Consider the following 17,367-nt stretch of genomic DNA (forward strand, 5'->3'; position numbering starts at 1 on the left):
AAACAAGAAAAAATCTCAAGTCAAAATAAATCTGAGTTTAAACTAAAACTCTGTGCAGATTTAACTATATGTATACATATTAAATAAGTTAGTTACATAATTTATTCCTATTTAATAGTTAAAAACTAAAGCTTATGAGAATTAGCAGCAATAATCAGAAAATCTTAAGCAAACAAAGTTTACAATAACTACAAATTTAATCATCAGGTATAATTTAATAAACAGACATTAGTATTGATAAATACAATCTAATTATAGATTAAAAATTCATTTCTGAACGTTTTAAAACAATGCATGCCTTTCCATAACTAAAGAAAAAAATTAGATGTAGGTTAAGAATATGTAACAAATTCTAAATAAAATAAGGCATTATTATAAACATGAAACAAGAGTTAAAAATAGTACTGACGCTTAAATTTTTATACATCAAAATTAAAGATAACCATTTTGAAACTTTTTTATAGCATTTAATGCACTTAACTCGTAAAATCTACTGAATACCCCGTATAAAGAGAACTACATAAATTAGGAATATGTTCCTTAGAAGCTCTATATAAATTTATTTATTTCAAGAATTAACTAAAAATCTTGCCGTCTTAAATTCACATAGGAAATGCCATTGAAATGGTTCGTTGAAAAATTGTTTGGAAGGAGGCGGGGTTTGACGTCATAAAATACGTCATCACTGTCCCTGTCTATTATTCTATACCGTCTAGACCCCCGTCTAGTATTAATTAAAAAAAAAACAAATTTTAAAAAATAAATATTGCTTTAAAGCGATATTAAATAGAAAATATTTCAGTGAGTTTTGCATTTTATTTTTCTCAGATTGTTATTATTATTTATATAAATAATAAACATGATGAATCATGAATGTATTAATAGTCTACAGCAATTTTGACTGCATCCATTTTTTACGGAAGACTATGTCTTATAATATAAGTGCTTACCAAAATAACTAAAAAGAGTAAAAATATCAACTAAGATTTTTTGTTTAATTTAATTTGAAATACAAAGCGAAGCGTAAGTGTAAAATAAAGGTAAGAATACAATAGTCTTGAAATGTTGTAGTTCTACTTTTCATGTAAACATCACTAAACTTATCCAAAGATATGTTAAAAAAGAAAAAAAATTACTCATCATCAAGTTCTTTTAGAAAAAAAGAATTTAAAAAAAAATAAGCATCAGGGGAAAAATTTGTGAAATATAAAACACAAGAATGAAAAACTGCTTTTAATACTGAAATAGAATACGAAGTAATGATGAGAAATTTGTTTTAAAATTTTGATGAACTCAATTGACGATTCAATTTGGAAACATGAGCTCAGATTAAAAATGTATTTGAATATTTATTAGAATGAAACTATTATCTATAACTTATGACTGATTAGATTTTATCTACATTTTCGAATTATTTACAAAAGTTAGAAAGTATTTATTTTTTAAAATATAACTTGCTGAAAAAGTATTATTTATATAATAATAAATTCGTAGGTGGAGGGAGAGAAGTCAAAATAGAGAACTGTATGGAATAAAATTGCGAAACAAGCCAGGGTCCACAAAGGGCTGTAGAGCTATAGAAGATAAAGAAATCCCTATATAATTATCGATATTTAGAACAATTTTAGAGGTGCTGAAGAGTGAGCATGAAGTGAGGACAGTTCCTATTCGTAAACTTTAAATTAATCCTATAATGCATTATTTAATTTTTTTTAAATATTTTATCTATTGGGAGTACAAATTAGTTCGGTCCGTTTTTTTGTGGTCAAAAATGCATTTATTTCAGAACAAAATGAATGAACAGATTAATCAAAGTATTGTCTATCGCTGGCTACTACTTTTTCCCACCTCTCGGGTAATTTTCGAATTCCATCTCGTCTTTTGAGGCGATCCAAGTTAGGAGCCAATTTTTGATTTCTGCGAAAGAAGTTAATTGGTGATCTGCAAAATCATGCTGCATCCGTCGGAACAACCAGTAGTCAGAAGGAGCAATGTCCACTGAATACAGCGGGTGTGGTAAAATATCCCACTTGAGCGTTTCCAAATAATTTTTTACGATATTTGAGAAATCAGGCCGACCGTTACCATGCAGAAGAATAGCTTGGTCATGTCTTTGCTCGTATTCCGCCCTTTTTTTCTCGTAATGCACGGCTCAGATGAATCAATTGTAGCCTATACCAATCGCCTTTAATGGAATCACTAGGTTGTAGTAGCTCATAGTATACAAAACTATTCACCATTTATCATTCAGCATTTACCATTCTTTATTCACCATTCTCGAAAGGTCGAAACCATTCCCTACTGTTTGTCTAAGATATGTACTCTGACCACCACTAAGTCTGCGGCAGTCTGGTGCTATGGAAACAAGAAGAGTGCATTTTAGGGAGGGTAGCTTCGATGAAGAGGTCACCTATTCTATCGCCGAAACCAGTCCTAAAGAGGGACCCCGCACCCCTACTTAAAATAATCATACCTCGTTGCCATAGTCACCGCCACAGCTCCAGACGAATGTCTGGCAGAGTACCTAAGTTAGACAAACAATACATGATTTATCAGTTGGAGCATTGTCAACATAAACTTCTGAAAGCATTCGATACAATTCAGCTGCACTTTTCTTCCAATTAAAGCAGAAACATAAAACCTCCCGCAAATGGTGCTTCATTACCCCAAAATTTGACACATTCAACAAAGTAAAAAACAGGGTTTATGTATGAAACTCAAAGCGGTATAAACTGAATATTATTGTCAGATGTTTAATCTCTCTGAAACCACCGAAACCAGCTGTCACTATATAACATTCATAACAGCAGAGTCATTTTTTAAAAACGGACCGAACTAACTTGTACACCCAATATTTCAAATATTAACATTTCTTTTAATGTTTAATTACGTTAAATTTTGATACCTGAATTTTACCAGCAGTTAAATCCATATGATTACTAACAAGGTGATTTATCCTATTGGTTCCTTTTTAGTAATTTTTTTTTCTAATTTTCTTTGTTTCTTCCAACCAATAAAAGAGGGACTGATGTAAACACAATTTTACAATCATTAGAGCTTCCTAACTATGCAACACAAATGCAGACCAGTTCAATCAAAAAGTTCAGCACGAATACCATTGTCCTAATGCTTGATCCAAGAGTTCCCTTGTCTTTTGGGTTTCGATCAAAATTTCGAAACTACGGAGATGAAACATTAATAGCCGCAAACCCAAAAATGAATGGGCTGTTCAACATCAGTTTTAAAATAAAATGAGATAATGTGAGTTTCTGTCTTGAGTAAATTTTATTTGAGTGATATTTATTATTACAAAATTAGAAAGAATAAATGTTCAATTCAGAATAACGTAATATTATTTTAAATCTTATATTGAAAAGCAACAAGAATAGTGTTATTTCTAAAAAGTGTGACAGTTAAAATTTAAAAAAACTTCTTGGGGTGCACAACAAAAATGTATACGTATACAGTCCCTGGGACGCCCGGTGGCTGAGTGGTAGCGCTCCCGTGCCACAGGTCCTGGGTTCGATCCTCGGGCCGGGCAAGGTTGACTCAGCCTTTCATCCCTTCAGTGGGTCGATAAATGAGTACCAAGCATGCTTGGGAACTAAGCACTGGGGGTTCCGCGTTCGGCTGACCACCTAACCGGATCATCTGCTCTTGCACCCCACAGTCCAAGGTCAAGAAAACTGAGATGGGCACAGAAGGCCTTGGCCCTCTATGGGCTGTCGCACCGCTGAGTTTTTTTTACAGTCCCTGGCGAAATTAGTAGACGCACTGTAAGATTCTATGCAAAATCTTAATTATCAGGTGATACTATACAGCATTACTGTTTTTATGTGACTGAAACCGGTTTGCACTTGCTTATGTTAGTGTATCAGTTGGTTAAATTCGGCGATATATAATATAAATTTGAGGATAGGACAAATCAGACGATACATTATATAAATATAGAATATTTATTATATCAAGCATTATATTAGTACATTATAAGAATTAGATCAAATTATTATACACACTGTAGTATTTTAATAATTACATGATTTGTACGAGTTTATATGCAATCTTTATACATAAAAATGAATGTCTGTCTGTGTGTAGGTCACTTATAGACTCCTAAGCTATTGTGACGCTTATCGTCACTTAATTCAGAATCACAATAAAACATTTAAAATAGATTTATCGTAAATTGCAAAATAATTGATTAGATTTAAAATACTGTGGAAACTTCCATTAGTACATAGAACTTAAGCAAATACAAATAAACACTCTTGATTAAAGTTAAGAAATACGTGTCGAAAAGGGTTAATCACAAGTCTATAGTCCAAGTTTGATCTCTTATGTGACCTTTCCAGAATTTAGCAATAGTTTTATCGAGCAAAAATTTAGTATAAAAGATCCAAAAAAAGACAACAAAACGAGAGCAGAAGTAGTAGAGAGAGTAGAACCGAGTCATTAGAGGTTCACCAATTTCCACTATGAACATCAGTATGGGTAAGTTCTCTCCATGCCAATTAGTTTATTTGTTACTAATCAGAGCCTTTTAATTAGTTTCATTTGTTATTTAAATTTGTATTTGATTAAAGCATTGTTAATTTAAGTATTTTAAATAGTTGAGGTATGTAAATTAATTCGACAATATATGCATAAAATAAACGATCACTGGTTAAAAATTAATAGTAGTAGTTGTGTCTTTAAACCACCGTAACACTATCCAACCGAAAGTTTTGAAATTTGGCTAGTTTCAAGTACGAGGAAGGTCACTGTCAACATTCGAACATTCTACGACAAATCGTTCTAATTGGATAAGCGAAAAACGAAATGGAATGTTCTGACTGGTTAAGCGTTAGCCATTCTTTGAAATTTAACGAATCAATTTTCGCATATTTTAAAGATACATCGGTGATAATTGCTAGCTCATAGCTCTTTTTGATCAAAAAATAGTTTATTGCATGTATTTAAATATTTAATTATTTTATGTTGTAGTTGTAGTTCATTTACGTCGCATTAGAGCTGCGCAATGGGCTATTGGCGACGGTCTGGGAAACATCCCTGAGGATGATCCGAAGACATGCCATCACAATTTTAATCCCCTGCAGAGGGGATGGCACCCCCGCTTCGGTAGCCCAACGACCTGCACGCGAAGTCGAGCACTTTACGGTAGCACAGTTTAACGAGGACCAATACCGCACACCCTCGGTCCCTACGCAGACTGATCCAAGTGGTCACCCACCCGCACACTGACCGCAGCCAGTGATGCTTGACTTCGGTGATCTGCTGGGAACCGTGTCTTAACAATCAGTCCACTGCGGGACGTGCAAATGCCACTAGTCCTGCTTGAAGAACAAAGAGACAATAATAAAGTTCTAATTGAACTTACTTTGCACAAGAGAGAAAAAGTAAAATCGTATTCAGTCAAGGATTTTCTCGCTAAAGATTTCAAATTATTAAATTTTGTATTAAATTATTTCAAATTAATTTGTAAGTTAGCCAAATATCAAAAGTATTTACCAAATGCAAACCTTAAAAAAATTTTACGATAAAAATTTTTTTTCTTCCAACTATTTTACGGTAGTTTGTTTTAGGCTCTTATTATTTGGACCCAATTCAAATTGGTTATGCAGGGCATCTACGGAAAATTACAGTAATAGAATAAAAAATACTGATCTGTTTTGAAAAATTCATTTTGACGAAGTTTTAATTTCTTTCCAGTGGAAAAATTCATTCGCCAATACTTTCACCAAAACGCAATTTTATCGCATTTGCTGAGGTGACGAATGCTTAAAGCAGGCCCTGGTATTATTACTAATTAGTAAGCGTGCATGAACTTTCATGATTTTTAATAGCATTTTAATAATTTAAAAGCAATCTGCTATAATTAGAAATATTGCAATCCATTCGAGCTCGATATAAGGAAGTTCAACAGTATTTTATTTATTTTATATTTGGAATGATCTTTCAAGAATATAAATTTAAAAGCACCACCTACATAATTATAAATGAATAATTGCATTAAAACCACATAATTATAAATTCTTTTAATTAAACATTACAAATACAATTGTTACAAACTTGAATAATTATTACAATCTCTATTTAGAAAAACATTTTTAACAATTCAATATAAAGTTTCAAATAGCATAATTATTCAAGCATTATGAAATCATAATTTATAAAAAAACAGGAACTATATTAATCACTCTCTGACTTCCACTTGTTGAGATTTCAAACTTTTGCTGACAACGATTAAAAACTCATTTTCCTCTATTAAGCTACATTAAATGCTAGGTGATTCGTAATCATTGCCCTTAATATACTTTTTTTACAGTCCTTGTCAAAAGTGGAATGATAAATATTAAAAAAAATACACGAATTAGGAGACACAAATTAATGTTCTAGCCTAGCAAAATCAAAATAAATTATTACTGAGGAAGTCACCTCGGATTCCTAAAGGAAAATGAGAGGATTTGAAAGGTGATTTTTAGTAAGACAAGCTTCACCAGACAATCAAACTTGCTTTGATGTTTTTCATTCTACTTTCCTAATGATTCAACATATTGTTTTTTTTCTCCATAATTTGACAATTATTTATAACCCTTGATGCATACCTTTTTGATAAAAATTTTGTGAATTTTTTATTCAAAGATTATAACTTAACGTAGATTTTTATAATTCATATCGAATGTCAGCTAAATGAACAGTAGAAATGTTTCCACACAATAAAAGGAATTTTTATAGTCTTATTATTTGTGTTATTACCACCATTCTGTTGACCTCTCATCATAAAAATGGAAAAGTATGGGGCAGAAACTTTCAAAAATTGATTTAAAAATAGAAGCAAAATTTATTGGTTACATTCTCACGAAAATACAATTTTCGGAAAAAACCACTACAACAAAGTCAATAGTTTCCAAATACATACTTGATAGTACATCCACAGTAATCATCCCTAAACAGTTTACAGAAAGGTTAAGAAAATAAAAAGAATTAAAACATGCACAATTAAACCTATGCATCAAAGATAGAAAGTTCTTACATATCTTTTAAACGCTCAAAGTTTTATTGACATTTAATTTTGTAAATAGAATGAGCCTTTATTGGCCTGATGCCTGGGGTAGTTCGGCTCTCCAAGAACCTTCTGCATGCCATTAGCAAAATTTTTGACGTTCTGTACAGTGTTCTAAATCATGTATTTCTGCCTTTGCTGAATCCAAAGAAGCTTCATAACCATATCGGTAGGCTAAAGTGAGATTTATCATATCAATTTTAGATAAATATGTTGCCAATGTTTTAATTGTATCACTGTTTAAAGTTACTTTAAATTTGTCTAAAGAAGAATCGGATATCTGCTGCCAAGTGTAAATTTTCTCATTACTTAATACTTCTAATATGCACCTTTTTTTCAAAGAAGCAATGATAAGATCTTCACAATAAGGATATTGATTAAATTTTGATAAAACTTTATCAGTAAGAGATGTCTTTAAATCATCTTCATTCATTTTCGCAGTACTGCATCTCTCATTTATATACGAAAATAGAGTATAATTTTTACTTATCCTTTCTCCCCTCATCGCATTTAATTCTTTTAAGCAACCCTGTTTGTATGCAACCAACTCGTCATAGTATTCTAAATGCTCACAAAATTTCAAATTCAACAAAGAAGAATAGGTACTAAAATCAGTCACGTTTGGTTCTAGTTCAGCATTTGATATTCTTTTTATTAGAATATACTGTAACAAAAGCTTCGCAACAGGCATTTCCGAGTCTAAAAATCCTACACAGTCATCAGCATTAGCCCCAAACTCAAGTAGCATAATTATGGAACTTAAAGGTACATAGGGGTTCATAAGAGCTTCTCTTAGAATACTAGTATTTTCATTATCAACTGCATTCACATCTGCTCCATATGATAGTAATAGATGAATTGTACGCTCTTGAAAATCTTCGTGCATCACTTCCAGCAAATCATGTAAAGGAGTACGATTACGGTTATTTCTATGATTAATTTTTGATCCATGTTCAAGTAGAAGTTTCATCACATGATATTGATCTTCTGAAGAATCCATTCTAACTATGGAAATCGGTTGTGCAAATCAGTCAAGCTAAAATAAATTAACATAGTAAGATGAAAACAAAATGATTTTGCGCACACAATCCACAAGTATCTGCAAGCTCATGCCATTTTTGATAATAGAATAATTTTATTAAATGGGAAGATTTCCAAATCCTGATCTGAGGCAGAATAATTGCCAAGTCTTGGCAGCGACTCCGCGAAAAACAAAACAAAAAAACATCACAGAAAGGAACCAACTCGAAATGTACTCGTAAACACCTACATGATATTTGTTAAAGATTTACAAATTTAAAATCCATTTGGCACCTTGGCGATTGCACCTGGCGATTTTTTTTTTGTTTCTCGCGGACCGATGCCCGGAATTTGCCAATACTTGGAGATTATTCTGCCACAGATCACCATACCAAAATCTCACCTTACATTCATATAAAGTAATTATCATATAAAGTAATTATCATATTAAGTAATTATCATATTAAGTAATAGTAATTTTTCTCCAAACAAAATTACATTAAATGATTTATTATACTGTCACCGCAATCGTCTATTTTCGTTGTATTGTAAAACGATAGTCGCATCGATCGAATTGTAAAAATCAGCTGATTGTAGGCTCGGTCGCTAACGATGGTTTTCTTAACGTTTTTGCGTTAGTTTCGTTGAACTTTACTTAGCAACATATGTATGTAATTTCATTTCATTTTGCGCATCCTAAAAATGTGTATTAAAAACTGTGGTTACGGAGTTGCCAAAACTGGTTGATATAATTGCTCGTTCCCTTCCTGCTCTGAAAGAGGCATTTCTTGTCCTTGAGGTGGCTGCAAGGCGTGTGGGCTTGGTCATAAATGTAGAGAACACAAAATATATGTTATTCTTAAGAAACAGAGTCCCAGACCCCTATTTTGAAATAAATTCTTATAGATTTGAAACGGTGAGGAGTTTTACTTACTTAGGATCAATTATTACTATTGATAACAGAATTACTCCTGAAATAAAAAAAAAACCCGACTCTATCTGGCGAATAGGGCTGTCTATGGGCTGAGAAGATTTATTAAATCTAGGTTTCTTTCTAGAAAAACAAAGTTCTTAATCTACAGAACTTTTGTCCGGCCAGTCTTGACATACACTTCTGAAGCTTGGACAATGTGACAAAACTGGAGGAAAGTTGTATCGCAATATTTGAGAGAAAGATTTTGCGGGGTATACTTGATGGTGTAAATGAAAACAATAACTGGAGAAGGAGATTTAACTTCGAACTGTACAAGATTTATAAACAACCTGATATTATTAATTGCATAAAAATAAATAGAATGAATTGGATCGTCCACGTGATTCGAATGCGTGACGACAACAGAATAAAAAAGATACTGCTTTTTAGACGCACTGGAAAAAGAAAGCGGGGAAGGCAGCGATTGAGATGGGCTGACTCAGTGGAGTCTGATTTTCTCGCAATTAATGAAAAGAATCGGGGATCAAAGATAAATCGGAAGTCGTCATGGAGAAATCTTCAGAGGAAGGCATTGGCTCTCATTGGTCTGTCTGGCCAACTATGATGATGGTTACGGAGCTTCCTATATATGAACTTATCAAAATATATGATAGCATATATCTAAAAACTTTAGCTCAAATAATTAAGTAAGAATACAAAGATTTCGAAAATTTTGTTAAATATTCTTTCCAAAACCATTGAAACTAATAAATTTTCTAAAAAAGTTACTATTCCGTTTTCACCTTTTATCAGATGTGTTTAGAAGATTCACATCCACCATAATGCATATTTGTAATTATTAGATTTAAGATATCAATAAAGACTAAAAAACTAAAATGCTTAATTATGGATTTGAAATTTTTCGAGCCTAAAAAAACTGAGAAATTATTGCCAGCATCGACAATAAGTAACACGATGTAAAGATGAATGATGTTTTATAAAATAAAAGAAAAAGATTTAAAAAAAACAACAACATCTGCAGCAAAATCTCCCATTAAACTTAAAAACTTAAGGTAATTCCCAATTAAAGTATTGTATACACAAAAATACTATTTTTAAGTGTATTTTTAAATATTCTATTTTCTATAAAGGTAAATATAACAACTTAATTCAGTTATGATTGAAAAGTAGTGTAAATTATCTTGAAATACATTTGCAATAGAAAAACTGTATCTATATATATATATATTTCTCTTACACGGCTACAAAAAAAAAAGCCTCATTACAACTCCCCGAATGGCAACGCTAGAAAATTGACCAATGATTGTCGCTAAAAATGTCACATGCCAAATCTGGCTAAGGCGGCTCAACATATAGCGGTTTTAAAAACTGAAACGAATATAACAATTGAGCTGCGGCAATCTTATACTATTAACCCTTTAACGGGCCCTTTATTTCTAGTAAAGGTAAATTAAAGTATTTTTGGAATTGAAATTGTTTTAAGAACAGTAATTGGATATTAAAAAAAAAACCTCATTTAGTTTATAAAAATGCAATTTTTTTGGTGGTAAATATATTTAACATGACCTATTAGGAACTTACTGACTTTCATTTTTCTTTATTTATAAAATAAATTCCTTAAATGCTACAAGCTTCAAAAGGAATTATGTATTTTATAACTTTTATACGTTTTTTAAAAGTGACAAATGGTTACCAATTTTATTCAAACTCACTTCAAGAGAGCTGAAGTTATTGAAACATGGAAACCTAAATTGAAAGTGGTAAAACGTGGTGGTAAGTATATTTACCACGGACTTCAAAAGGGTTAAGCTTGGCAGAAGTGAGTAGTCTTTGTCGATAGATCTCTATTTTAGAATTAGTATTTTGCCGAAAGCGCTTTTTTTCACGAATTTATTCGACGATTTTTGATTTATATCACGAATTTATTTGTTTTATTATTGTTATTAGTTATTCATTGAAAAATGAGTCTCAGTCAATGAGTCTTTATTTGAATTCAAATTTATTTTAATGACTTAATATTTACTTAAAAGATGTAATTTTTTTTTAAAAAAAAGTTGTTATATGGATTTGAATGATTGTTTTGAATTCTTAGAATGTTGTGCATTTGCAATGTACCTAAGTTAGTAGCGAGCTTGGTTTGCGAAGCAAACCATATAAGATTGCGTAACAATTTTCGAGAGTTGGAGAGCGTTAGCGAGCAGGGGGCACAGCTCTCTAGTTTACATAAATTTGTCCAGGCTTGTATTTAGCGAAATAATCTTTTTGTCCAGAACAATCAAATTGTAAAAAAGTTAAATAAAAATTTTTTCATTCATTACTTATTTCCGAAAAGTTTTGAGAAAATACGACATTTTATAGTATACATTTATTGTTTAACCATGTAGTTATTAGAAAAAGAATGTCCTAAAGCTAAAAGAATAAAAATTTTGCTTAATCTACCACTTAATATTGCTATGCATTTGACACAATCCGGTCTTACAAAGTAGAAATGAAATTTTTGAAAGTTATTTGATAATCAAATAAAATAGTTTTACCACTATTTACTGAAATTTTGAAAAAAGACGTACGTCATATTTCACATTAATTAGAAGTAAAAAAAGAATATATCGTATGAAATGAAACTTATTAGTTAAAAAGTTTAAGAACATTCATCATAGTCTGTCAAGTTTTACCAAGAAATTAATCCTTGAAGCAAATCAATATACTAATTTGATAATGCTGTAAGTTATTTAAAATTTTAAAAATAAATAAATAAAAAGGGTAATTAAAAGAAAATTTATCTTTCGTAAATAGCTACTAACTCCAATTATAAGCTAAATAACTACAACATTAAAATACAACAATTAACAATAATGCTAAAATTTTGCTGCGTAGTTATATTTAAACTTTTATTCTGCTAAATTATATATCAATTATCTAAATTTTAAATACATAAAAAATATCATTTTATGGATTTTATAAAGTCTGAAAATATAAAAAAGAAAATTGGTTTGCAAAAGCATAAATAAAAGTAAAAATATTTAAAAATAGCAGGCTGGCAAAAGCATAAATAAAATAAAATAAACACATAAAGAGATAAATTTAAAAAAATAAAAGCAGACGATAAAATTAGAAGTCAATTTTTAGAACGACAGAGTTGTTGGTTTTCTTTAGATTAGTTTTTGCTTGGAATTTGAATTTCCTGATATCCCGTTACGTGTTTTTCTTGTTGTCTTATGATCTTTTCACTATCCCATTACGGGTAATTCATATTTGTTACTGTTTGTGTTGTTTGTGAATAAAAGGTTTTTATAAAAAAACTGAACAGTTCTTTAATATAGCTTGATACGCTACAATTTAAAGAAAGAACTTATTTCGAATTCCAAAACATCCTGCCAGTTCCGTAGATAATTTGAATACTATGGGACAAAATTTAATTATATTACAGTAAATGACCGAAATTGTTGGTTGTTAGCTTCCACCAGTGAATGCTGACAATAACATGCTGACTTTGGTGAAAGTCCGAATTATATACCAGATCTATTTAAGTGCCTCTGCTCGATATACATTTGCCCGGTAAGCACTACATCGATGTTTTTTTAAGGTCAAGGGCCACTGCCCAATATGCATTTTATCGGATCTCGGAACACTGATGTTTCCCCCAATCTATACTAATATATTAAAATAGCGAATAAATAAAATATCAACGAATAAAGTAATATCTAATCGGATATAATAAATATTTCGGACATTCACCAAAGCAACTATGTGATTGTTGACATTAACTGGTAAGAATCGACATTCCTTTGATTTCAATCATCCATGGTAACAATCATACCATAAAATATTTGTCAGAAAGAAAAAGTTGTTATTGTTAATTTACGTCGCACTAGAGCAGCGCAATGGGCTATTGGCCACGGTCGGGGAAACATCCCGGAGGATGATCCGAAGACATGCCATCACAATTTTGATCCTCTGCGGAGGGGATGGCACCTCGGCTTCGGTAGCCCGACAACCTGAGAGCGAAGTCGAGCACTTTACGGTAGCACAGTTTAACGAGGACCAATAGCGCACACTCTTGGTCCCTACGCAGACTGATCCAAGTGGTCACCCATTCGCACACTGACCGCAGTCAGTGATGCTTGACTTCGGTGATCTGCTGGGAACCGTGTCCTAACGATCAGTCCGCTGCGGGACCAGAAAGAAAAAGTAGTAATGAAAAAAAGTATTACAACCAACACATTTTCACAATGCACGTACGAATCTGTCTATTGCCACAGTAGCATAGTTTTTGCGTGGTTCCTACGAACTTTCAATTGTAGTTGAAAATTACCAATACCCAAAATTTTGTTTTATTTCGTTAAAAAATTGTATTTGAATTATGTATTTTTTTTAGAAAAATCTTTAAATGATACTTACAATAACACTTACATGAATGCGATAATCGTTAAATGATTTAAATTAAAAACCCTCTAAACTTTTTAAATTTTTAATGAAAAAATAATCATTTTTTAGGATGTTAAAAGTGACTTTGAAAAATTATGCGCTTACTACTCCTATGCTTAAACAAAAAAACATAAAAATCTGATAATTTTTTAATTTCAGTCACGTATAGCAAGTATGTAATTAAAATCATAAAATACCTGTTTGTCTGTCATAGACTAAATAGGGATGTAAGGTGATTATTTGGATTGCTAGATTTATTAGTTAGATGAACTGGATTATTATTTTTCGAATTAATTTTAAATCCATCTTTGCTGTGATTAGCCTCAGCACCGATTCCTGAGATTTTGATAAAACTGAGACTTTTTTTTGCAACATCAAACATGAAGTTTTCAATCAAATTGTGTTTCATGTGCCACAAACATTTTTAAAATATGTGAACAGAGTGTTCCGTTTTCTCGTTCTGATTGTTTAAATATTTATGAAGAATTTAATCTAAATAGTTCGCAATTATAGGTCGCAGCCTATTATTTAAGCGATGAAGTAACAAAAAGACAGTTGGAAACTATCGAATCACTAGTTAAGAAAAGATGACAAAAAGGCAAAACCAATTTGATTGCCTAACTTAGATATAGTTCCACCGATCTCCTTTCAATTTCTTTCTGTTTAACCCGAAAATCAAATATTTTTCGCTATTTACCACAACTGTTATTCGCTAGTTTTCACAGATATTGTTTTTTTTTCTGGCTTAAATTTTAATATGCATGAAATTTATTTGCGGCCACTGTCTATAGTTTCTTTTAGTATAATTTTGACTATAATTTTTTTTCCTTCTTTAGACGAAGTTGAAAAGCTGAAGCGTCAAAACAACGATTTTTCAAAGAAGCATTCTTTTTCAGAAAATTCTAACATTAGCCCACACAAGATAATTTTTAAAGCTATAGATCAGCGGTTACCAACTGGCGGTCCGGGGGCCGCATCCGGCCCGCGAAGCCTTTTTTTGTGGCTCGCGAACTAAAATATATCTGTTGTAATTTTTTTTACGGACAATTTTCCTAAAGAATCTATATGGGTTTAATATACTTTTCTCGTTAATAAAAACCTAATTTCTTCGTTTCTGTGAAATTCGTACTAACGGTGCAAAAAAATTTATTTCTCAGGTTTTGCATCCAAGAAAATATTTATTCAAATACAAAAATAATCGTGTATGTTGCTCTTTTTTATTTAAGTTTTTTGTATTTTGTGAATATAATTTAGCATGTGTGTATCAGAAATTTTCTCGAAGAAATTCTCCGATTTAACTTTTTGAAAACACTCATTTTGGACGAAAATATTTACACAAATATTACTAAATTTTTAATGTAAATACCTATTCTCTGGTGGTTGCAGCAGATAAACCTCAATTTTCTCATTGAATATTTTGTGTGCTATGTAAGTTTTAGTACCAACCTTTTTAAAGTTTTACATCTTAAGAATTAGATATCTGCTGCACATTAATTGTTTAATACATAGGTGCACATTCAAGTTATTGTAGCCCGAATTTTTTAATATGCAATTAAATATTTTTAAAAATCTACTTATTTTAATTTGTAATTCAATACTTTTGTTTTGTACAACTTGGTAAAAATCCGACAGTAATATTTAATATTCCTTCAAACAGGTAAGAGTGCTAGAAAAAATTTTGATAAAGTTGCGGCCCGCCATTTGATTTGTGTTTTTAATTGTGGCCCCCGGCCTCATGTAAGTTGGAAACCCCTGCTATAGATTAAGAAAAACGTGCTTTTTCCCTCTTTTGTTTAAGTTTAAATATCTTAATTCAAAAACCAAACTCACGTATATGTGACTAATATGTTTCTTTCTTTTCACAGAAATGCATGTCAATAATGCTTCTTCGAAGAACGATTATTGCGCACTTACAATCTTAAATTAGAATTTTGGTATAAAATTTATCATAACACCAAAACTGTAATAATGATTAAAATTTCGCAGAAATTACAGAAAAAGCACTAGTTCAGGTAGTACATTTACTTAAAATCAACTAGCATATAAGCATCAACTAGCATCAACTAGCTTAAAATCAACTAGCATATAACTAGCTACTTAAAATCAATCAACATTTTACTTTTACAACTTAAGATAACTATAACTTTAAGTTTTACATCTGAAATAAAAATAACAGTCACATGTTACACTCCAACATAGATTAAAAGAGCCATCTCTACTCGGGAGAAATTAAAATGAATAAAAATACACTGCACATCAATATTAAAAATTAATTTTATAATTTAGAATAGAATTTAGAAATAAAGTTCATTGTAACACCGAAGATGCTAAAGCGATTAAAATTCCGCTTGGATAAAAGGAACGTAGAAAAATCACACTCAATAAATTGAATTAATACTACTCACATTTCAATACCAAAAATAAATGTCAAATTCAAACACAAAAATAGTCTATTTCAAATTAACATTAATACCAGGTCTATATTAATTTTAACAAAATTAAAATAGTAGAATAAGAAAAAAGCCAATTTTTAAAACCACGCGTGTTACGAAAAAAAAAAAAATTTAGGTTCAATATATTTTGTTACATTGCTATAGAATGTTAACTACATTTAAAAACTTTTAAAGAAAAGAACTATCGAAATAATTTTACAATCTGGATTAAATCTAAAATATGTTAAAATTCCACTTACTATATTTATTGCCGATAATATTTTCAGCTTATTTCTCCACTTTCCGACACTTAACAGAATGAATAAAAATTTCAAAGTAGCTACGGAGTAGGGGGGGGGACTATCACACCAATGCGCGTGCGCGACAAAAAGGTGCGCTGCGTTACGATGACGTCTAAACTCGCCGCCATCAAAAGCGGACGGTGACGTCACTATTTACGGGAATCTATTCTATATCCCCGTCCCGTATGTAAAACAAAATCCTAAGATTGGTCGTGGACTCCATAACAAACAGAGTTCAGCACTACTGATGTTAGATATCGCAAAGTCCTTTGACCGAGTTTGGCATCAGGGTCTCATCTTCAAGCTTATACAACTGAAATTCCCAACTGGTATCATTAAAATTATACAGGCCTACTTACATAATAGAACCTTTCAGGTTAATTTTAAAAACACGAAATCAACAAGCAGAAAAATAACAGCAGGAGTGCCTCAAGGAAGCATCCTTGGGCCCATACTATTCATCTACTATTTACCTACGACTTTCCCATCGACAGACAAGACTTTAATAGCATCACAGCACTTTTCGCAGATGATACAGGAATTGTCGTGAAGTCCAAAAATCCCAACATTGCCCTAAAGAAACTCCAAGAAAAGCTTACGGAAATAGAAACCTGGTGTCTAGACTGGAAGTTTAAAGTCAACGGCCAAAAATCGAAACTACTAATCATCCAACATAAAAGAAAAACTCTTTTCAAAGAAACTATACCCATAGTCAAAAGCGCAATATATCTTGGTTTGGTCATAAACAGCAAATTTAATTGGAAAGATCACGTTAAAACAGTTATCAACAAAGCACAAGCAGCCTGTCACAGATTACAAATCCTTCTTCAGAACCCCAAAATGGAACTCAGACTTAAACGTTTACTCTTCATCTCGATGATCCGTCCCATCCTAACTTATGCATCTCCAGCTTGGTGCAACATCTCCACATCACTCCTTAAAAAACTCAAAATATGCCAGAATGAAATCCTCAGGAAAATAACAAAAGCAAGATGGTTTATCCGCAATAAAAACATACATCGCGACCTCAACATAGATTTTTTAGATCATCATATTGCAAAGTTAAATTTCAGATTTTTCGAAAAGACCATAAATTGTGACACCGCAGGATTCAACGAAATTTTTACTTTTGAAAACTTAAGAGAAGACATAAACCTCAGACCGATGGCAGCTCATTTTTGTAGTGACGTA

General features: G+C 31.5%; 1 protein-coding gene across 2 annotated transcripts in view; it reads right to left on the bottom strand.

The window, feature by feature from the left end:
* The window catches only part of LOC122270303 (uncharacterized), a 24,724-nt gene extending 8,444 nt beyond the window's left edge, over positions 1-16,280 (bottom strand). Inside the window, exons 1-2 of one of the 2 annotated variants that reach the window (XM_071185074.1) lie at positions 16,135-16,280; positions 6,021-8,099 (exon numbers count right to left, since the gene is read on the bottom strand). In XM_071185074.1, the coding sequence (XP_071041175.1) occupies positions 7,146-8,063 (918 nt within the window). In that variant the 5' untranslated portion in view covers positions 8,064-8,099; positions 16,135-16,280 and the 3' untranslated portion in view covers positions 6,021-7,145. Of the gene's footprint in view, positions 1-6,020; positions 8,100-16,134 lie in introns of those variants that run through there. The other variant, XM_043047128.2, reaches the window with a different exon arrangement.
* Positions 16,281-17,367: the final 1,087 nt, after the last annotated feature.

This window comes from Parasteatoda tepidariorum, chromosome 9 (genome assembly GCF_043381705.1).
Source record: "Parasteatoda tepidariorum isolate YZ-2023 chromosome 9, CAS_Ptep_4.0, whole genome shotgun sequence".
In the NCBI taxonomy this organism is placed as follows: domain Eukaryota; kingdom Metazoa; phylum Arthropoda; class Arachnida; order Araneae; family Theridiidae; genus Parasteatoda; species Parasteatoda tepidariorum.